The following is a 23,591-nucleotide window of genomic DNA, read 5'->3' as shown; positions in this document are numbered from 1 at the left end:
CAGCTCCACCTAGCTCCTGTCCAGAGCGACTCCTGGGAGAGGGAGGGGGGAGGGCAGGCAGTGAGGCCTGTATGAGGATCCTGTACAGACCAGCCCAGGAATGTTACTGCTGGAAAAGTCAGAGGAGAGCAAAACCAGGGACTGAACCACTGACACCAGGGACTGCACCACTGACACCAGGGACTGCACCACTGACACCAGGGACTGCACCACTGAAACCAGGGACTACACCACTGACACCAGGGACTGCACCACTGACACCAGGGACTGCACCACTGAAACCAGGGACTGCACCACTGACACCAGGGACTTCCTCATCCAGACTTCCTTACCGGGATCTATTCAAACTTTTCCCCTTCCTGAGCCATGACTGCTGGATGTTGTTCTTCTCCAACTCCACACCGAAGGATAGGATCCTGATCTGAGCTGTGCGGAATCTAGAGGCTTCTCCCAGGATACTCTGCAGGATCCAGCAGCACCTCTCTTAGCATGATGTGTGGGATCTACTAACCACTACTTGGATCTTCTTCTGGACCTGGTGATCTCATTAGGATCTCCCGTTGGATCTAGTTATCCCTCTTATGATGTCCTGTTGAACCCAGTAACCACTCTTTGGATCCCCCGTTGGACCTAGTGACCTCTCTTAGGATCTCCTGTTGGACCTTCTGACCTCTCTTAGGATCTCCTGTTGGACCTTCTGACCTCTCTTAGGATCTCCTGTTGTACCTTCTGACCTCTCTTAGGATCCCTTGTTGGACCTTCTGACCTCTCTTAGGATCTCCTGTTGGACCAAGTGACCTCTCGTAAGATTGCCTGTTGGACCTTCTGACCTCTCTTAGAATCTCCTGTTGGACCTTCTGACCTCTCTTAGGATCTCCTGTTGGACCTTCTGACCTCTCATAGGATCTCCTGTTGGACCTTCTGACCTCTCTTAGGATCTCCTGTTGGACCTTCTGACCTCTCTTAGGATCTCCTGTTGGACCAAGTGATCTTTCGTAGGATTGCCTGTTGGATCTTCTGACCTCTCTTCGAATTTCCTATTGGACCTGTGACCTCTCTTATAATCTCCTGTTGGACCTGTGATCTCTTTTAGGATCCCCTGTTGGACATAGTGACCTCTCTTAGGATCTCCTGTCAGACTAGTGACCTCTCTTAGGATCTACTGTTGGACCTGTGATCTCTGTTAGGATCCCCTGTTGGATCTAGTGACCCTTCTTAGGATCTCCTGTCGGACTTAGTGACCTCTCTTAGGACCTCCTATTGGACCTGTGATCTCTTTTAGGATCTCCTGTCGGACTTAGTGACCTCTCTTAGGACCTCCTATTGGACCTGTGATCTCTTTTAGGATCTCCTGTCGGACTTAGTGACCTCTCTTAGGATCTCCTGTTGGACGTAGTGACATCTCGTAGGATGTGTGGTATCTAGTGACCTCTTTTAGGATCTCCTGTCAGACCTAGTGACCTCTCTTAGGATCTCCTGTTGGACGTAGTGACATCTTGTAGGATGTGTGGTATCTAGTGACCTCTCTTAGGATCTCCTGTCAGACCTAGTGACCTCTCAGGATCTCCTGTTGGACGTAGTGACGTCTCGTAGGATGTGTGGTATCTAGTGATCTCCCTTGGCATCTTCTGCTGGATTTGGTGACCTCTCTTAGGGTTTCATGATCTCTCTGAGGATCTTGTGCTGAGATCTAGTTGACTTTTCTGTTCTACCATTTCATTTTTGTTCAGCACCTGGGAAAGTATCTGTCCTCCACCCCAGATAGAAGATTTTGGATCTCTGGCCTTGTTCCCTTTTTCCTGGGAAATTTTACAGAACTTTGACTGATGAGATGGCGAAGTCCGGCGCTCTGGATGAGATTTCGGCGGAGTTTCGGGCACACTGCCCACAATGCCAGGAGATGTTCTCAGACCCCCGGGTGCTGCCCTGCCTGCATACCCTCTGCATGGACTGCCTGAGCAGGCTGGATCCCTTCACCACGTTGGAGAGGGGGCAGAAACAGAGGAGCCTCCTGTGCCCGGTGTGCGATTCAGAGGTTGCACTGCCAGCGGGGGGCGTACAAGGTTTCTTACCCGACATGCTGGCGCAGACGGAGGTGCTGCGGGAACGGCTGAGGAGCGGAGGCCACCAGGTGCCATGTGACCTGTGCGTGGATGGGAAGGGCGAGAGGCGCTGCCAGGAGTGCAAGATCAACATGTGCGAGTTCTGCTGCCAGGCGCACAGGTGAGCGGGAAAGGGGAGCGCATGGGCGCATCAGCCGCAGGAACCAATCAGATGCCGGCTTTCTGTAGCTAAATAACTGTTTGCCTTGGTGAGGTGCAAGTCCCAGCAGAACCTTTTCTTCTAGATTTGGTTGGAGTGGAGAAGGAACCCAACTATGAAACGATTCCAGGTCCTCCATCCTTCCCTGACTCCATTAAAGATAAAATGTTTCTGGCTGATGTTGGAGAACTCCTCCCACTTCCTGTCTGGTAAAATGTAGTCACCGGGATGGTCACTGAAGGGAAATCTCTCTAACGGAGTCCCCGGTACCAGTAGGACCTGACGGGTTCCACTGCTTCCCCACTACTCCCAAAAAAGAGTTTGTTGGGCTGGACATACCTTGAAGTATGGTGATAGAAGAAAACACTTCATGCAGGAGAGGAGGAGGAACATTACATATATATGCAGGGATTTGTGTCAGGGGGAACGTGAGGGAATGTGGGGGGAACGTGGCGGAACATGGGGGAATGTAGATCTGCCACCTCCAGCACTGAATATATGTAATGGCGAGGGGTGCTGGATCTATTGTTGCTGGCTGCTGGGAAACTATGGTTGCCAAGGGGGGATTTTGTTGCAGGGGGTTCTATTGTTGTCTGAGGAGGTCTAATTGATGCTGACGGGGGACCTATTGTTGCTGGGGGGCAATTGTTGCTGAAAAGGATCTACTGTTAAGGGAGGGGGTCTAATATTGCTGGCTGCTGGAGTGTCAATCAGTGATGGCTGCTGAAGATTGTATCGATGCCGGATGCCAGGAGATCTGTTGTTGCTGCAGTGGCATTTTGTTGTGAGGGTCCATTGTTGCTGGGGTAGTCGACTGTTGCTGGGGAATCTAATGTTGCTTGGGGGGAGGGTCTATTGCTGCTGGCTGAGGGGGGTCTATGTTGCCACTTTTCTTCTCATCGTTATCAAATTCCATACAAATTACTTTACATAACAAAATTATATTTGGCTCTGTATTCTCTAAAAGGGGCGGTGCTTGGAGGTAGGTAGGGGGCAGGGATGAGAAAATACCTAAGTTGCCCCTTTAAATTTTGATTGGCTCTCCCACACATATACTATATTGTCAAAGGTATTGGTCGCCCTTTCCACGCACATGACCTTTAATGGCCCCCAGTCTTAGTCCGTAGGGTTCAATATTGGGTTGGCCCCACCCTTCCCACACACATGACCTTTAATGGCCCCCCAGTCTTAGTCCGTAGGGTTCAATATTGAGTTGGCCCCGTCTTTTCCACACACATGACCTTTAATGGCCCCCCAGTCTTAGTCCGTAGGGTTCAGTATTGAGTTGGCCCCGCCCTTTCCACACACATGACCTTTAATGGCCCCCCAGTCTCAGTCCGTAGGGTTCAATATTGAGTTGGCCCCGCCCTTTCCACACACATGACCTTAATGGCCCCCCAGTCTTAGTCCGTAGGGTTCAATATTGAGTTGGCCCCGCCCTTTGCAGCTATAACAGCTTCAACTCTTCTGGGAAGGCCGTCCACAAGGTTTAGGAGGGTGTCTATGGGAAGGTTGGACCATTCTTCCAGAAGTACATTTGTCAGGTCAGGCACTGATGTCGGGGGAGGAGGCCTGGCTCACAGTCTCCGCTCTAATTCATCCCAAAGGTGTTCTATGGGGTTGAGGTCAGGACTCTGTGCAGGACAGTCAAGTTCCTCCACCCCAAACTGGCTCCTCCATGTCTTTATGGACCTTGCTTTGTGCACTGGTGGGCAGTCATGTTGGAACAGGAAGGGGCCATCTCCAAACTCCTCCCACAAAGTTGGGAGCATGAAATTGTCCAAAATATTGCCTTAAGAGTTCCCTTCACTGGAACTAGGGGGCCAAGCCCAACCCCTGAAAAACACCCCCACACCATAATCCCCCCTCCACCAAACTTTACACTTGGCACAATGCAGTCAGGCAAGTACCGTTCTCCTGGCCACCACCAAACCCAGACACGTCCATCGCATTGCCAGACAGAGAAGCGTGATTGGTCACTCCAGAGAACATGTCTCCTCTGCTCTAGAGTCCAGTGGCGGCGTGCTTTACACCACAGCATCCAACGCTTTGCATTGCACTTGGTGATGGAAGGCTTGGATGCAGCTGCTCGGCCATGGAAACCCATTCCATGAAGCTCTCTACACACTGTTGTTGGGCTCCACTGAAGGCCACACCAAGTTTGGAGGTCTTTAGCTATTGACTCTGCAGACAGTTGGCGACTTCTGCGCACTGTGCGCTTCAGCATGCGCTGACCCCGCCCTGTCATGTGACGTGGCCTACCACTTGGTGGCTGAGTGGCTGTTGTTCCCAGTGGCTTCCACTTTGTTATAATCCCACTAACAGTTGAGCGTGGAATATTTAGTAGCCAGGAAATGTCACGGATGGACTTATTGCCCAGGTGGCCACCTATCACGGGACCACGCTTGGAGTCACTGAGCTCCTGAGAGCGACCCATTCTTTCACCAATGTTTGTAGAAGCCGTCTGCATGCCTAGGGGCTTGATTGTATACACCTGTGTCCATGGAGGGGATTGGAACACCTGAATCACATGATTGGGAGGGGATTGGAACACCTGAATCACATGATATGGAGGGGATTGGAACACCTGAATCACATGATATGGAGGGGATTGGAACACCTGAATCACATGATATGGAGGGGATTGGAACACCTGCATCACATGATTGGGAGGGGATTGGAACACCTGAATCACATGATATGGAGGGGATTGGAACACCTGAATCACATGATATGGAGGGGATTGGAACACCTGAATCACATGATTGGGAGGGGATTGGAACACCTGAATCACATGATATTGAGGGGATTGGAACACCAGAATCACATGATTGGAAGGGGGCGGGGACAATACTTTGGGCAATATAGTGTGTATATATATTTTGGGATGTAGGCCGGATAGTGCAGGCTCTCTCTATCTATATAGTTCAGGGGTCAGTAGTATGTAATGCAGAGTTCAGGGGTCAGTAGTATGTGATGCAGAGTTCAGGGGTCAGTAGTATGTGATGCAGAGTTCAGGGGTCAGTAGTATGTGATGCAGAGTTCAGGGGTCAGTAGTAAGTGATGCAGAGTTCAGGGGTCAGTAGTATGTGATGCAGAGTTCAGGGGTCAGTAGTAAGTGATGCAGAGTTCAGGGGTCAGTAGTTTGTAATGCAGAGTTCAGGGGTCAGTAGTTTGTAATGCAGAGTTCAGGGGTCAGTAGTATGTGATGCAGAGTTCAGGGGTCAGTAGTAAGTGATGCAGAGTTCAGGGGTCAGTAGTATGTGATGCAGAGTTCAGGGGTCAGTAGTAAGTGATGCAGAGTTCAGGGGTCAGTAGTATGTGATGCAGAGTTCAGGGGTCAGTAGTATGTGATGCAGAGTTCAGGGGTCAGTAGTAAGTGATGCAGAGTTCAGGGGTCAGTAGTAAGTGATGCAGAGTTCAGGGGTCAGTAGTATGTGATGCAGAGTTCAGGGGTCAGTAGTAAGTGATGCAGAGTTCAGGGGTCAGTAGTATGTGATGCAGAGTTCAGGGGTCAGTAGTAAGTGATGCAGAGTTCAGGGGTCAGTAGTATGTGATGCAGAGTTCAGGGGTCAGTAGTAAGTGATGCAGAGTTCAGGGGTCAGTAGTATGTGATGCAGAGTTCAGGGGTCAGTAGTAAGTGATGCAGAGTTCAGGGGTCAGTAGTATGTGATGCAGAGTTCAGGGGTCAGTAGTATGTGATGCAGAGTTCAGGGGTCAGTAGTAAGTGATGCAGAGTTCAGGGGTCAGTAGTAAGTGATGCAGAGTTCAGGGGTCAGTAGTATGTGATGCAGAGTTCAGGGGTCAGTAGTAAGTGATGCAGAGTTCAGGGGTCAGTAGTATGTGATGCAGAGTTCAGGGGTCAGTAGTAAGTGATGCAGAGCTCAGGGGTCAGTAGTACGTGATGCAGCATTCCTTCCTGCACACTGCTCCAATCAACAAAGTTGACCCCCCTCCCCCCACACTGCTCCAATCAGTAGAGCTGACCTCCCGGCCACAAAGCAGCTGCATGGGCATCTATGGCCACCGATTCTACTGAAACTGAGTTCTGTGGTGGAGAAGCAGAGGAAGTGGTATGCAGATCAGATTCTTGAGAAATAGAAAGTACAAAATCTTGCATGGTGCACCAGACCTAGGGAGACTGACACTTGTTTTGTGTTTCTTCCATTTGTGAATGATTGCACCAACTGTTGTCACCTTCTCACCAAGCTGCTTGGCCATTGTTAGGAATGGACTGGCCAGCAATGGTGGGACTCACCTGCCTTTTGATCTGCAGTACCAGGGCTGGCCAGCGGGTGCTCCCAGCAATCAGAGACTCAACCTTTCAGCCAGCTAACACCTGGAACTGATGATACTGGTGTATTTAAGGGATGGCCAGACTTGCAGACTCGGCCTTGGTGTTGTGTTTGTCCTGGGCCCTGTTTCTGCCCTGCATCCTGTTTCTGTCCTGCATCCTGTTTCTGAACCGCTGCTGACTTCTCCTGCTCTGATCCCGGCTCGCTCCTGACCAACCCTCTGTCTGACCCTCTGTACCACGCTGCTTGCTACCTGTTCTGATCCCTGGCTTGTGACCCCGACCAATCTCCGCTTGCTCCCCCTGTACCTACCTGCCTTATTGATATTGACCCGGCCTGCCTGACGACGCTTGCTTGTATGTACTGTTATCTGTGGGTGGTTTGGTTTGGTTTGTTTGCACTGTATTATGTTTAGTATTTCACTGCGTTTATGTTTGTACTGTTAGTGTTAATAAATTATATTGTTTATCACATATCTGAAGTCTGCGTTTCCCTGCGTCAGTCACACACCTCTGGTCATACCTGGGAGCCCTGACATTACACCAAGGCCAATCCTGACCAGAAGTGGCTGCACAGGGAAGCCATCTTGGCTTGTTGATGGGAAGGATGGATCTGGATGAGGTTGAGTATTTATCTCTGCTAGTGTTTGATGACAGGGAGTATGCTTATCAAACTCTGAAGGAGTATACCCGGGATGAACTGCTAGAATGTATACGGCTCGCTCATGTTCTAGTAGATCAGGGCACAGAGTTCTCTGAGGTGCAGCCATTGATTGAGGTTTGTGCAGAGTTGGTTTCATCTGGTTCCCCCGAATGCAGAGATGAATTTTTGCCACCATTTAGTGCAGACCAGGTAGAGTCCCTGGTGTGGTTATTAGAGGATGATGTGGGTTACCTTTTGGAGCGTTACTCCACATGTTCACCACAGACACTAAGAGATTGTATAAACGCAGTGCAGTCATTGACCAGACAGGCTTTGTGTAAGCTCAGCTTTGTTCAACCCATACTGCAGACATGGTCAGACTTGTTGCACCCAGCCTCAGTCAGCTTACAAAGACCCAGTCCTGCTTCTAACTCTACTCCTGTATTCCCACCAGCTCCTCCTGCCCTGCTATCTACCGCATGTCAGTCCCCTGTTCCCACTCGCTGCACCTATCCTGCCTTTAACCCTGTAAAAGAGCCCTCTGTAGCAACTGCTCCCTCTCCTGTTCCATCCTCCAGCTCTTCTCTGTCTCCAGCTGCTCCATTCGTTTGCAGACCTGCGTTTACTTGCAGTGCTCCAGTAGTTAAAACCAGAAAAAAGCGAAAATTCTTTCCAACCAATACCATCCTGCCAGTATCCAAACCGGTGAGCCTGCCTTCCGTGGTTCAGCCTGAAGCCTCTACTCAGCCTGAAGCCTCTACTCAGCCTGAAGCCTCTACTCAGCCTGAAGCCTCTCCTCAGCCTGAAGCCTCTCCTCAGCCTGATGCCGCTACTCAGCATGATGAACTGATCCAGCCCGACGATCCCATTAGGCCAGTTGACTCGATGCCCGCTGTTGATCCAGATGATCCGGTACCTGATCCAGTGCCCGCTGTCGTGCCAATTGACTCAGAGCCCGCTGTCATACCTGGTGACCCGATGCCCGCTGTCGAGCCAGACGATCCAATGCCTGGTGACCCGGTGCCCACTGCCTTGCCAGATGACGCGGTGCCCGCTGTCGAGCCAAATGACCTGATGCCTGGTGACCCAGTGCCCGCTGTCCAGTCAGACGATCCAATGTCTGACCCAGTGCCCGCGGTCATACCAGTTGACTCGGAGCCCACTGCCTTGCCGGATGACACGGTGCCCGCGGTCGAGCCAAATGACCTGATGCCTGGTGACCCGATGCCCGCTGTCCGGTCAGACGATCCAATGTCTGACCCAGTGCCCGCGGTCATACCAGTTGACTCGGAGCCCACTGCCTTGCCAGATGACGCGGTGCCCGCTGTCGAGCCAAATGACCTGATGCCTGGTGACCCGATGCCCGCTGTCCAGCCAGACCATACAATGTCTGACCCAGTGCCTGCGGTCATACCAGTTGACTCGGAGCCCACTGTCGTGCCTGGTGACTCGGTGCCCGCCGCTCCGCCTGGGGGCCCGAGACCTGTTGCTCCGCTTGGGGGTCCAGCGCCCGCCGCTCCGCCTGGGGATCCGGCGCCCGCCGCCCCGCCTGGGGGCCTGATACCTGTCGCTCCGCCTGAGGGCCCGAGACCTGTCGCTCCATCTGGGGGTCCGGCGCCCGCCGCTCCGCCTGAGGGCCCGAGACCTGTCGCTCCACCTGGGGGTCCGGCGCCCGCCGCTCCGCCTGGGGGCACGATGCCTGTCGCCCCGCCTGGGGGCACGGTGCCTGTCGCCCCGCCTGGGGGCACGGTGCCTGTCGCCCCGCCTGGGGGCCCGGTGCCTGTCGCCCCGCCCGGGGGCCCGGTGCCTGTCGCCCCGCCCGGGGGCCCGGTGCCTGCCGCTCCGCCCGGGGGCCCGGTGCCTGCCGCTCCGCCCGGGGGCCCGGTGCCTGCCGCTCCGCCCGGGGGCCCGGTGCCTGCCGCTCCGCCCGGGGGCCCGGTGCCTGTCGCCCCGCCCGGGGGCCCGGTGCCTGTCGCCCCGCCCGGGGGCCCGCTGCCTGCTGCTACGCCCGGTGGCCCGCTGCCTGCTGCTTCGCCTGGTAATCCGATGTGCCTCTGCCCGGAGTCCTGCCCGATGTGCCTCTGCCCGGAGTCCTGCCCGATGTGCCTCTGCCCAGAATCCTGCCCGATGTGCCTCTGCCCGGAGTCCTGCCCGATGTGCCTCTGCCCGGAATCCTGCCCGATGTGCCTCTGCCCGATGTGCCTCTGCCCGATGTGCCTCTGCCCGGAGTCCAGCCCGGTGTGCCGCTGCCCGGAGTCCTGCCCGGTGTGCCAGTCTTTGCTATCCCGCCAGTTGCCAGACCCGGGCGGTGGAACATTTTGCCCAGCTAGGACTGTTTGGAGCGTCCTGAGGCCGCTCCTTGAGGGGGGGGGTACTGTTAGGAATGGACTGGCCAGCAATGGTGGGACTCACCTGCCTTTTGATCTGCAGTACCAGGGCTGGCCAGCGGGTGCTCCCAGCAATCAGAGACTCAACCTTTCAGCCAGCTAACACCTGGAACTGATGATACTGGGGTATTTAAGGGATGGCCAGACCCACAGACTCTGCCTTGGTGTTGTGTTTGTCCTGGGCCCTGTATCTGTCCTGCATCCTGTTTCTGTTCCTTTGCTGACCCTGCCTGATCTGAACCGCTGCTGACTTCTCCTGCTCTGATCCCGGCTCGCTCCTGACCAACCCTCTGTCTGACCCTCTGTACCACGCTGCTTGCTACCTGTTCTGATCCCTGGCTTGTGACCCCGACCAATCTCCGCTTGCTCCCCCTGTACCTACCTGCCTTATTGATATTGACCCGGCCTGCCTGACGACGCTTGCATTGTATGTACTGTTATCTGTGGGTGGTTGGTTTGGTTTGGTTGCACTGTATTATGTTTAGTATTTCACTGCGTTTATGTTTGTACTGTTAGTGTTAATAAATTATATTGTTTATAACATATCTGAGGTCTGCGTTTCCCTGCTTCAGTCACACACCTCTGGTCATACCTGGGAGCCCTGACAGCCATAGTTTGGTAGCCCAGTCCAGCCTTGTGTAGGTCTACCATCTTGTCCCTGACATCCTTGGACAGCTCTTTGGTCTTTGCCATGGTGGAGAGTTTGGAATCTGATGGTTTGATGGCTCCTGTGGACAGGTGTCTTTTATACAGGTAACACAATGAGATTAGCAGCACTCCCTTTAAGAGACTGCTTCTAATCTCAGCTTGTTACCTGTATGAGAGACACCTGGGAGCCAGAAATCCTGCTGAATGATAGGGGATCAAATCCTTCTTTCCCTCATGAACATGCAGATCCGTCATCATTTGTTAGACGCATTTCTGCTGAATTTGTTTTTGTATTCTGTCTCTCAGTGTTACACCGAACATTCCATTGTTAGACCGATCATTTCTGTGTGAGGGGCGAACATTCCATTGTTAGACCGATCGTTTCTGTGTGAGGGGGCGAACATTCCATTGTTAGACCGATCGTTTCTGTGTGAGGGGGCGAACATTCCATTGTTAGACCGATCATTTCTGTGTGAGGGGCGAACATTCCATTGTTAGACCGATCATTTCTGTGTGAGGGGCAAACATTCCATTGTTAGACCGATCATTTCTGTGTGAGGGGCGAACATTCCATTGTTAGACCGATCATTTCTGTGTGAGGGGCGAACATTCACCATCAGCCGGGGAGCAAATACACATTTCCTTCACTGTATATGGACTTACCAGGAAGGATACATTTTTATTCACATAGTTATTTACAGCAACAAAACATATTCCCATCATTGTAGAAATATTGGAGGACAAACTTGTTTTTTAAAATTGTGTTTTGCACAGCAGCCATCTTTCTTCACTGATTGAGGTGTCTCTGGCCTGGAACAAGCATGCGTGCAGTGAAGGTGACTGGATACCCACGCTTGTTCTGGTCGGTGAGGGTTGAACGGTGGAAGGACATTAATGATCATTTTATCTTTCCTCCACACAGGCGGCAGAAGAGAACAGCGGCTCATTGCTTGTTGCTCCTCAGGGACCTTCCTCCCGGCTCCTCGCTCTCTCCGGCTCCGTACTGTTCTCTCCATCCATTGGAGGAGCTGGGATTATTCTGTGAGGCCTGTGCGGTTCCCTCGTGCCGGGACTGCGCTCTCCTCAAGCACCATGGACATGAGCTGCGCCCCGTGGTGGAGGTGGCGGTGAAGCACAAGGAGCAGCTCCGAGGAGCCGTAATAAAGTCGGATCCACAGCTGGAGGACCTGGAGAAGACTCTGCATGCTGTATACAGGGTGGGGGAGGACCTGAGGCAGAGGGCAGATATTCTGAGGAAGGAGGTAGAAGTCTTCACTGAGGGGTATATAAAGGCGGTCCAAGAGCACAAACTCCGCCTCCTGCGTGACCTCGATGAGGAAGTTCATCGGAAGGAGCAGGCCTTGAACCTACAGAAAGCTCGGGTCCATCAGCAACTCTCAGACCTCCGTAATGCCACCACCTTCACCAGGGGCCTCCTGCACTGCGGGCCCGACCACCATATTGTGCGTGCCAAGGTCCTGGCCCTGAGCCGCCTCCAAGATCTCAGCCATGGGGACCGCAGCAAAGCGGAACAGGTGGAGCCCGTCAGTATCCAATTCAGTCCGCTGGAACAGGCGGGGCCGTGCCGAGGATACCAGGTGTACGGTGCGGTGCAGAGAGGGGGGGTCGACCCCGAGAGGTGCGAGGTCAAAGGACAAGGTGAGATTTCAGAGCTCAAGTGTGGAAAAGGGAAGCGAGTTATCAACCAATCGGATTCTGGGCTTAAAGCCAATCGAAGCCTTAAAACGTTTTGGTATTTCTTTATAGTCCTGTCCCCGGGCGTGGCAGGATTGATGGCCGATTTGTGCATGGAAGTGCCGTAAAATACCTGTTACCATTGGTGGGAATGATGTTTCCTGCCCTCCTACTCCGATGCTCTGTGTTGGCAGAGCTGAGTAACAGCCACACCCCTCATCACAGCCACACCCCTCATAACAGCCACATCCCTCATCACAGCCACACCCCTCATCACAGCCACAACCCTCATCACAGCCACGCCCCTCATCACAGCCACACCCCTCATCACAGCCACACCCCTCATCACAGTCACACCCCTAATCACAGCCACACAACTCAGAGCAATGTTCTTGTATAGCAGAGAAGAGTGGGGGGAGGGTATGTCTACATAATAACATATACATTGTGTGTAGACCTCACCCCCGTAAGGGGTCCACTGTTTTGGTCCCAAGGTTCCTTCCCCAGTCAGTGTACGAGTAGCCGGGCACAGCCGCAGTCACTCTTCTGGCTCAGGGGTGTCCTTTAATGCTTTATTAAACTTGAACCTGGATGGGTTCCGGGTAAATGTGAGATGCTCCTGTAGGGCAAAGTAACTACTTGAGGACTCTCTCATAACTTCCTAGCACAGTCCTTGCAGTGGCAATGGATGGACGGAACTACACGGGGGCACCACAGGAAACGTCCAGCTTTGAGCACAGGCTGACACTGATTCTAGAGGGATAACAGTCCCTGGGGTCTCTCGCACTGGTCTGTACAGACAAATGTTCTTAGATATTTGGATTCCAATATCAGCCAGACATGCCTCCCGTGAACTCTCCAAACCAGATCTCCAAAAGAAACCCCTCGATCGACTCCAGCAAAATTCAGTAGAATAGGCCCCCCGGTAACCCAGCTGGGACCTCGATGAACAGAAAAGCACAGCTGGACTGCCCAGTAGGGCAGCAGCCCTTCAGGCTTAGATCTTCTCCTGGACAAGAACCCCCCTGCTCTAGGCCTCAAACTATTTATGTTCCTTCCCAGCCACCTACTGGCCACCCTCCCTCAGGGATTGGCTGGGACAACATAAATGTCAGGCTGCCTATTAGACTCTCCCAGCCCACTACATTCCAGAACCCTCCAGAAGGCGGGGGGAAGCAGTCAAATCTGCAACCACTGAGGCACAGAACAGCCCAAAATAATCACGAGATTACAGTAGAGATAAAAGAACTACATTTACATAGCCAAGCTAGCAGCCTAACTAGGAGGACAACATGGACAAGGAGCACTGGGTCCTCCTTGGTGAACCTTCTCAGACCCCAGATGACAATCTCCTCATGTACCTGGCTGTCCCGAGGGTGTCCCTGAGCAAGGGATTCCAAGATGTACAGATGAAGTAGTCCCATGGAGAACTAGTTGGGTATTGCGCCTGACCGCCCTCTCCCTTCTCTGGCCCAGGGGGGGTAGATGTACTCAGAGCGTCCTGTCCCGTAGCTTAATGGGTTGCAGCTTCTTTCAGGCCTCACACTGGGCTGGCTCCTTCCCGGCTGACAGGCTGTCTTTTCTGTGTAGACTGTGGGACAGTGGAGGTCCTTCTATCCAGCTTCAGCCTGTAGGTAGCCCCCCCTCTGCTGGGACTCCCCTCTCAGGCTCCACACCACCAGCACCATCCTTCGCTCCATCTTCCACCTGACTCTGCTGTTCAGGCTCTCCCATATTTAAGGGCTGTCCTCACCACCATGCCAGGCCTTCTACCTGGGGATTAGCCAGGTTCCCTCAAACATGCAAATCCAGGTCTTCAACCCTCTTCTAGAAAATACCAGAGCTTTCTAGAATGGTGTGAGGGCTCCAGATGCCTTGACTTGTACAACCTCCCAGCCTAACCTGAGGTAACCTCACTGCCTCATTCCCAGGCTGACTCATCCCAGGCTTGTAGCAAGCCTGTGACTAACATACAAAAATCCTACCTAATCCAGAGGGCACTACATGTTTTTATTGCATGTTGGTATTCTTTTGAGTTATATGACCCTTTTTTCACAATTAATATGTGATACGCATTTATTTGGAGAGCACCAGTCGCCAAGAGGTCCAGTCCTATGAGGGGTACAGCTTCATATTTGGACATCACCCCTCACTTAGACGCAGAGATATATAATAGCTTCATATTGCACGGCTCAATGTACATTATCTGTACCTCCAGGACTTCACTCCGGGTCGTTGGGCGCTCTGTGTAGCTTCACCCTCATCTCTAAGAACAAAGTGGAGGAACCACAGGAACAGCCGAGAGTCACCGTGCTACACAAAGAGTCTGGCAGGTGAGAGGACAGGGCAGCTGTATCCTGGTTATACTGACATGTACACACAACCCACCGGGATGATCAGATTCCAGCATTGGAGGTCCAGGGAGATCAGATTCCAGCATTGGAGGTCCAGAGAGATCAGATTCCAGTTCTAGAGGTCAAGGGAGATCAGATTTCAGTATTCGAGGGCCAGGGAGATCAGATTCCAGTTTTGGAGGTCCAAGGAGATCAGATTTCAGTATTGGAGGTCCAGGAAGATCAGATTCTAGTATTGTACGTCCAGGGAGATCAGATTCCAGTTTTGGAGGTCCAGGGAGATCAGATTCCAGTTTGTGGAGGTCCAGAGAGATCAGATTCCAATTGTAGAGGTCCAGGGAGATCAGATTTCAGTTTTGGAGGTCCAGGGAGATCAGATTCCAGTTTGTGGAGGTCCAGAGAGATCAGATTTCAGTTTTGGAGGTCCAGGGAGATCAGATTTCAGTATTGGAGGTCCAGGAAGATCAGATTCTAGTATTGTACATCCAGGGAGATCAGATTCTAGTTTTGGAGGTCCAGGGAGATCAGATTCTAGTATTGTACACCAGGGAGATCAGATTCCAGTTTTGGAGGTCCAGGGAGATCAGATTCCAGTTTTGGAGGGCCAGAGAGATCAGATTCCAGTTTTGGAGGGACAGGGAGATCAGATTCCAATTGTAGAGGTCCAGGGAGATCAGATTCCAGTTTTTGGAGGTTCAGGAAGATCAAATTTCAGTTTTGGAGGTCCATCCTTAATGGGGCCATTCATTTCTTCCCCCAACCTTCCATGAGGTTATGTATGAGTAGCGCTGCCCCCAGAGGAGCCACTGAATTGTTTTGTGATCTCTCTGCACACCTGAAGATGGCAGACCTCGCTCACCCAGCACTTACTGACTCACCTTGAGGTATTTCAAAGGATTTATTCGGCCAAGGGTAGCCTAACCGAGGAGAGGAGAGATCTGGGGAAACTCCTGCAGTATTCTGACTATTAGTAGTGAACAGAACTGCATTTTCCTAACAACTGTATATAAAGACGGCCCTAACTTACTATGACACGCCCCATTTTATCCCACTGACCTGTGATTGATGAAAGGAAAAAAGAACCTGTTGGCTGGTAAAGTTGGGGCCCTTGAAGAAGACACAACAGTTCCCAGCAGACAACAGAATAACTTGTGCAATGTTAGTCTCTTCCCAGACTCAGGGCGCTCTCTTCTGGGTCTCAGTAAAAGTCAAGTTCAAGTCAGTGATAGAAGTTGCTGTGATCTCTCTCTTTCAGTTCTGCTGAGACAGTTCCTCTTTTCCTCCCCTACAAGTGGTGGTGGTACTCTCTAATCTACAGTCTGAGCACACCAGACATCCCAATCACACCTTTCCCTGAGAAGGCTCTTCTGATTTTGGTCAGATATGGCAGGGTCCTGTTCAACCAGCAGCAGCCAGTCCTTTCCCTGTACACCTGCTTGCTTCCAGACAGTCCTCTTCCTTTTCATCACCAGCCTGCAGACCTTTCCCTTTGCTCTGTTGCATCAGCCAGTCACTTCCAGGATCGATTCAGACCCAGCCAAGATGGCCGCTCCCTGCACTGGAGACACTCCACAGTGGAGCATTGCAAAGTGGTCTTCTTAAAGATGGCTGCTGCACTTGTACATTAAGGAATATTCAGTTTACCCTGTCCACACTGCAGAAGGACAACACAGCAGCAACAAAGGAAGAGGTCCAGCGGCAGTTATCAGCTGCAGTCCAGGTCACATGTGCATGTAATGTAGCTCATGCATGTTATTAACCTGTAAAAGCCTCCCTTGTGTAGACATCCAAACGACCTGAGACTGCTGCTGGATACCTTCATCTTCATCCTTACTGTGCAGACCCCCCCCTACTGTACAGACCCCCCCCCCCTACTGTGAAGACTCCCCCTTGACTGTATAGACCCTCCCCCTTATGTGCACAACCTACTTTTATTGTGTAGGCCCTCCCCTGACTGTCCAGACCCTCCCCTGATTGTAGAGACCCTCCCCTAGTGTGCACAACCTGCCTCCATTGTGTAGACGCTGCTTCTACTGTGTAGACCAGGGGTCTTCAAACTTTTCAAAGGGACATTTTACTGTCCTTCTGACTTTAGGGGGGCCGAATTGTGGCCAGATAGGGTACAAAATGTCTAAGGCCCTTCATCAGTGAGAACATAACATGGCCTCAGGGCTTGTGGTCAGTAGTTGGAGGAGTAGTGCCCCATCATTGGTGTCAGTGGGAGGAATAGTGCCCCATCATTGGTGTCAGTGGGAGGAATAGTGCTCCATCATTGGTGTCAGTGGGAGGAATAGTGCTCCATCATTGGTGTCAGTGGGAGGAATAGTGCCCCATCATTGGTGTCAGTGGGAGGAATAGTGCCCCATCATTGGTGTCAGTGGGAGGAATAGTGCCCCATCATTGGTGTCAGTGGGAGGAATAGTGCCCCATCATTGGTGTCAGTGGGAGGAATAGTGCTTCATATCATTGGATAAGGGCTAGCGAAGGGCCACATCCATCCCTCAGACCACAGTTTGGAGACCCCGGGTGTAGACACTTCTGACACTGTTCGGACACTCCCCCTAACGTGCAAACCCTCCCCCTATTGGGTTCACCCTCCTCCTACTGTGAGGACCCTCCCCCTATTGTGTTCACCCTCCTACTGTGAGGACCCTCCCCCTATTGGGTTCACCCTCCTCCTACTGTGAGGACCCTCCCCCTATTGTGTTCACCCTCCTCCTACTGTGAGGACCCTCTCCCTATTGTGTTCACCCTCCCCCTACTGTGCATATTCTCTTTCCACCTACTATGCAGACCCTCCGCCTACTGTGAGGACTATTCTTCTATTGTGTTCACCCTCCCCCTACTGTGCATATTCTCCCTCCACCTATTATTTGAACCCCACCCCTTACAATGTAGACCATCCCCCTACTGTGAGGACCCTCCCCCTATTGTGTTCACCCTCCACCTGCTATGCAGACCTACTGTTTGAACCCCGCTTCCTACAATGTAGACCCTCCCCCTACTGTGAGGACCCAACCACCTACAATGTAGACCCTCCCCCTACTGTGATGACCCCACCCCCTACAATGTAGACCCACCCGCTAATGTGTTCTCCCTCCACCTGCTATGCAGACCCTCCACCTACTGTTTGAACCCCACCCCTTACAATGTAGACCATCCCCCTACTGTGAGGACCCCACCCCCTACAATGTAGCCCCTCCCTCTACTGTGATGACCCCACCCCCTACAATGTAGACCCTCCCCCTATTGTGTTCTCCCTCCACCTGCTATGCAGACTCTCCACCTACTGTTTGAACCCCACCCCCTACAATGTAGACCCTCCCCCTACTGTGCGGACCCTCCCTTTTATTGTGCGGACCCCCCCTTGTATTGTGCAGACCCCCCCTTGTATTGTGCGGACCCCCATTGTATTGTGCGGACCCCCCTTGTATTGTGCAGACCCTCCCTTGTATTGTGCGGACCCTCCCTTGTATTATGCGGACCCCCCTTGTATTGTGAGGACCCCCCCTTGTATTGAGCGGACCCCCCTTGTATTGTGCGGACCCCCCTTGTATTGAGCGGACCCCCCCTTGTATTGTGCGGACCCCCCTTGTATTGTGCGGACCCCCCTTGTATTGAGCGGACCCCCCTTGTATTGTGCGGACCCCCCTTGTATTGAGCGGACCCCCCTTGTATTGAGCGGACCCCCCCTTGTATTGTGCGGACCCCCCCTTGTATTGTGCGGACCTCCCCTTGTATTGTGCGGACCCCCCCTTGTATTGTGCGGACCCCCCCTTGTATTGTGCGGACCCCCCTTGTATTGTGCGGACCCCCCCTTGTATTGTGCGGACCCCCCTTGTATTGTGCGGACCCCCTTGTATTGTGCGGACCCCCCTTGTATTGTGCGGACCCCCCCCTTGTATTGTGCGGACCTCCCCTTGTATTGTGCGGACCCCCCCTTGTATTGTGCGGACCCCCCCTTGTATTGTGCGGACCCTCCCTTGTATTGTGCGGACCCCCCTTGTATTGTGCGGACCCCCCCTTGTATTGTGCGGACCCCCCCCTTGTATTGTGCGGACCCCCCTTGTATTGTGCGGACCCCCCTGTCATTTTGTTCTGTTTTCTCTCTGGCAGAGCTCTCCAACCCTCCATCCAGGATAACCATGACGGAACGTACCAGATCTCCTACACCCCCACAGAGGCGGGGCATCTGTCGGTCAGCGTGTGTGTAAGAAGCCGTCACATCAAGGTAACCCAATGGTGGTCTGTGTCACGTGACCTCTGATTGCCGCCGATCGCCCCTCCCCCACATGAGATCACCAATCACAGGACCTAAAGAAGCTGCACCCCAGGCAGATATAGAAGACCCCAATGATTGCAGCTCTGTATACACCAACACATCACTAAATGTATCTATTAATAGCAGGAACTCCCGCCCCCTGTATGGTATGAGCCCCCTGTATGGTATGAGCCCCCTGTATGGTATGAGCCCCCTGTATGGTATGAGCCCCTTGTAGCCCCTGTACAGCAGAGCTCCGACCTGGGGAGGGAGAAGCAGCACAAGCAGCCAATCAGTTCATGCTGACAAGAAGCCCGCTGTATTCCTGACGTTCAGCTCCATCACCGTCTGTCACAATGCGGCTCCCGCTGTGTACAATGACACCCGCAGAAAGTCTACGAGTGTCACCGAGCAATACAATGTAGCCATGTGTTGTTACATTGTATTTATAATGACCTGCATGTGACATCACGAGGGCCCCACCAGCGAGCCACGCTGAACACACGTGACCTGACCTTGTCTATGTGTTCGGTCTGCTCTGGAAATGTGCAGCCGCATCGCATGAACCGTAAAGAATCCTAACAAGTTTTACTGTTTATCCCCTTATTGGCCCTTCGTTATCCGCCTTCCGTCCGGCCTATGGCTGAAATACTGCTACGGGGCGGGATGGGTGCGCAAAATCCTGTATATATGTGACTTTGCATTTACAGGTAGGGGGGGTGCGCGCTCCCTACCCGCGCCGCCATTTGTGGCCACGGCTGTCAGTCACTGGGTCCTGCCCGGTGATTACTCACCGGCACCTGGTGATTGCCGAGGATCTACGATGGGGAGGAGAACTGTTTTGTTTAGAAAAACAGTTCTCCTCCCTGTCAGCTCCTGTACACTGCTTTGCATGGCTCTGCATAGCAGCATGCTCACAGTGAAACAAACACACAGTTAACCCTTTGATTGCCCCAGATGTTAACCCCTTCCTGCCCAGTGCCATTAGTACAGTGTCAGTGCCAGGGGCGGACTGACCATTTGGAAACTTGGGCACTGCCTGAGGGCCCGGGGTCAGTAGGGGGCCCCATGCGATGCCCCTGGTACCTTTTTCATAGGCTTTTTTGAGTTTGGCAAGGACACGGGCCCCATGATCCCCTATTGCCTGGGGGCCCCATGAGTTGTCAGTCCGCCCCTGGTCAGTGCTTTTTAGCACCGATCACTGTATTGGTGTCACTGGGGATGTCAGTGACACCAAGTCAGTCCCCCCCCCCCCAGTGTCAGAATGCCCACCGCAGTCCCGATATAAGTCTCCGATCGCCGCCATTATTGGTAGATGAAATAAAAAAAAAAACAGTTTATCTTTCCCGCCATTTGTAAACGCTATAACTTTTGCATAAACCAATTAATTTACACGGATCGGGATTTTTTTTTTTAGCGAAGACACGGAGCGGGAGACATTTTGGCCGAAATTAATGACAAAATTAGATTTTTTAAAATAATTTTTACTGGACGTGTTTCATAGCAAAAAAGTAAAAAATATAGTTTTTTTTCTCCAAATTGTCGGTCTTTATAGCGCAAAAAATAAAAACCGCACAGAGGATCAAACACCACCGAAAGAAAGCTCCATTCGTGGGGCAAAAGGACGTAAATTTCATTTGGGTGCAGCGTTGCATGACCGCGCAATTGTCAGTTAAAGTAACGCAGCGCTGTAATGCAAAAATGGCCTGGTCCGGAGGGGGGGGGGGGGCGGTAAATCCTCTGGAGGGGGAGGGGTTAACCCTAATCACCACAGAAACATAGAAGGGCGGTGGCAGAAAAGTGGTCCATTAACTTCTTTCTCGACAATATTTTTCTGCAGACTTTTTCTTTTTTTTTTACCATTCTGTCTTTTTTTTTCATTGTCACGTAACAAGAAAAATGTGGAAAATTAAAAAAATTAATTTGCAAATAACTTTTCTACACTTTGCACCCGAAACGCGTCGTTCTAAGAATAAAATGTATACTTTGTATTTACAATGTAACTATTTTTTTGCTCTGTCCCATAAGGGGTAGAGAAGTAAAGAGAGCTGAAGGGGTTAATGCCTGTCACTCCTGTACCCCCCCCCAGGGATCCCCCTTTAATGTGACAGTGAGGGGCCCCCTGCGCTCCCACCCCGGCATCTACCACTGCTGTACGTTCTGCTCCAGTGGAGGGCAGAAGGACGCTCGCTGCGGATGTGGAGGCGCAATGCCAGGTGAGTGGATGAGGGGGGATCTCTGCGGTGTGTCCCCTTTTCCAACGCCATCTGATTTTTCCTATCTCTTGTCTCTTCTCCCTAGGGGGGTATCAGGGCTGCGGACACGGCCACAAGGGTCACCCTGGACATTCCCATTGGTCATGTTGTGGGTCCATATCGGAGAAGTCGGAGTGCAGTGGTGTGAAGGACTCTGCCCCCCGAAATTTACTCAGGACTGTTGCTCTATGAGAGGAGATGTGGCACCTTCTGACTCTTGCTGGGCCCATCAGGCTGTGTTGGGAGGGAACACCGAAAATGTCATGAAGGACATCAGCTCTTCTGAAAAAGGCAATGCTGCTTGTGGTCCCCATTCCATTTGTGTGGAGAACACAGAGGACGAGCTTCTGCCTGAGTGAAGAACACGGTCCTCACTCCATTTGTGTGGTCAAAGGCAGAACACAAAGGACACAGAGGACAGGGTTCTGCCTGGATGAGGCACATGGTCCCAAATTCATTTGTGTGGTCAAAGACAGGACACAGAGGACACAGAGGATGGGGTTCTACCTAGATGAAGAGCATGATCCCACCTAGATGAAGAGCATGATCCCTATTCCATTTGTGTGGTCAAAGACAGGACACAGAGGACAGGGTTCTACCTAGATGAAGTACGTGACCCCCAGGGCTTTTTTTCTCAGAGGAAAGGTGGTGGAACTCCCCCACCCAAACCTGGCCACGCCCCCATCAAACCCTAGGACCACCCCTTTAGAGAACAGGAATGCAAGTAAAATTTGGGAGGGGCTATAAAAGTAAATGTATGGAATTAACACCGCCCCCCCCCCCACATTAGTAAGAATAGCGAGTAACACTGCCCCCCCCCCACATTAGCAAGAAAAGCGAGAAAAATTGTATCGCCGCTCCTTACCTGATGCTGACGATCCGCGCTATGGTAGGATCGACGAGCAGAGGGCGTGATGACGTCAGCGCGCACCGCCGGGTGTACTAAGATACACCTTTCCTATGGGGGTGGCCGCGCGCCCCCGATGTTTACACGCTGGCGGTAGAGGGGGGGGGGTGAAGCGTGCATGTCCCCGCTCACCGGCTGTGAGCAGCGGCAGTGACAGGTGCCGGGCACGCGCAAGCATGACATAAACAAGCCGCGTCCGGCACCTGTCACTTTCGCTGCTCTGCATAGCTTGTCAGCTCTGCAGAGGCAGTCGGTGAGCGGGGACAAGAAGAAAAAGGTGGCGGAACGCAGTACCGCCGCGTTCCGGCAGAAAGAAAGCCCTGGTGACCCCTATTCCATTTGTGTGGAGAACACAGAGGATGAGCTTCTGCCTAAGTGAAGAACATGGTCCTCGCTTCATTGGTGTGGTCAAAGGCAGAACACAAAGGACACAGAGGACAGGGTTCTGCCTGGATGAAGAGCATGACCTCCATTCCATTTGTGTGGTCAAGGGCAGGACACAGAGGACAGGGTTTTGCCTGAGTGAAGAACATGGTCCCCACTTCATTTGTGTGGTCAAAGGCAGGACACAGAAGATGGGGTTCTGCCTGGATGAAGCTCGTGGCCCCCACTCCACGTGTGTGGTCACAAACAGCCAGAGGAAGCAGAAGATGGAGGTCGGCCCTTCAAGTGTTTTTTTATAATGGACCCCACTGGCACTGTGCAATCTTCCTTTTCCTGATCCATGATTGGTTCTGATATCTGGGCCGACCAATGAAACATCTGGCCATTTTCATTCACCATCACTATGCACCTTACTCCCAGTGCACTATGGGAAATCCCAGTTAACGTAGTTGCCGTTCCTTCAAATACTTTATCAATCACAGAGCGGCCAATCAGGAGCCACCTTTTACTGATCTTACTTCAATAAAACAATTTGTGATTGGGAGCTGGTAGGCACCACCCCATGGTCCTCGTACTTTGTCCCTTGCATTGAGCTGTCAGTGTATGATGATGAATGAAGGAGGGGCGAGGAAGGATTTGGAGGGTCTCTCCTTTTTTTTTTCTATTTCAGGAAAAGTTTTGAAAGTGGAAATCCACATCCGAGGATAAAACCCGTCCATGAACTATACAGGAAGTACAACTGTCCGCCCTCCGCCATGTACAATGTGGTGACGACATGAAGACAAAGACTCAGAGCCAACCCAACAGGAAGGAGGAGGGGAAGGGAAACGGGACTGAGATAAGAGATACAATGTTTAGGATTTGTAAACGCATGACTTCTATTCCATAGGAAATATACTGGAGATGATTGACGTTCAGCCACCAGGACCCATGTGCAGGAACTTCCAACATGACAATGATCCCAAACATACCGCCCGGGCAACGAAGGAGTGGCTTCGTAAGAAGCATTTCAAGGTCCTGGAGTGGCCTAGCCAGTCTCCAGATCTCAACCCCATAGAAAACCTTTGGAGGGAGTTGAAAGTCCGTGTTGCCCAGCGACAGCCCCAAAACATCACTGCTCTAGAGGAGATCTGCATGGAGGAGGAGATCTGCATGGAGGATGGGCCAACATACCAGCACCAGTGTGTGCCAACCTTGTGAAGACTTCCAGGAAACGTCTGACCTCTGTCATTGCCAACAAAGGATATATAACAAAGTATTGACATGAACTTTTCATATTCACCAAATACTTATTTTCCACCATAATTTGCAGATAAATTCTTTCCAGATCAGCCAATGAGATTGTCTGGATTTGTTTTCTCATTTTGTCTCTCATAGTTGAGGTCTCCCTATGATGCCAATTACAGGCCTCTCTCATCTCTGTAAGTGGGAGAACTTGTACAATTGGTGGCTGACTAAATACTTTTTTGCCCCACTGTATATCCAGTGCTAGAGGTGGCAG

At 52.1% G+C, this 23,591-nt stretch overlaps 1 protein-coding gene across 1 annotated transcript; it reads left to right on the top strand.

The window, feature by feature from the left end:
* LOC149468583 (E3 ubiquitin-protein ligase TRIM45-like) lies at nt 1–21,690 on the top strand. Its single transcript, XM_089669924.1, has 6 exons — nt 1–2,223; nt 11,157–11,893; nt 14,148–14,262; nt 18,400–18,514; nt 20,634–20,760; nt 20,846–21,690. Exons 1-6 carry the CDS (start codon nt 1,832–1,834, stop codon nt 20,989–20,991), a joined length of 1,632 nt encoding a protein of 543 aa, XP_089526050.1. The 5' UTR covers nt 1–1,831; the 3' UTR covers nt 20,992–21,690.
* The last annotated feature ends 1,901 nt before the right edge of the window (nt 21,691–23,591 follow it).

Source organism: Staurois parvus, unplaced genomic scaffold (assembly GCF_062004578.1).
Source record: "Staurois parvus isolate SC_StPar_1 unplaced genomic scaffold, SC_StPar_1.0 ptg000083l, whole genome shotgun sequence".
In the NCBI taxonomy this organism is placed as follows: domain Eukaryota; kingdom Metazoa; phylum Chordata; class Amphibia; order Anura; family Ranidae; genus Staurois; species Staurois parvus.
Note: the sequence above shows the minus strand (reverse complement) of the source record. Positions and strands in the feature narration are given on the sequence as shown.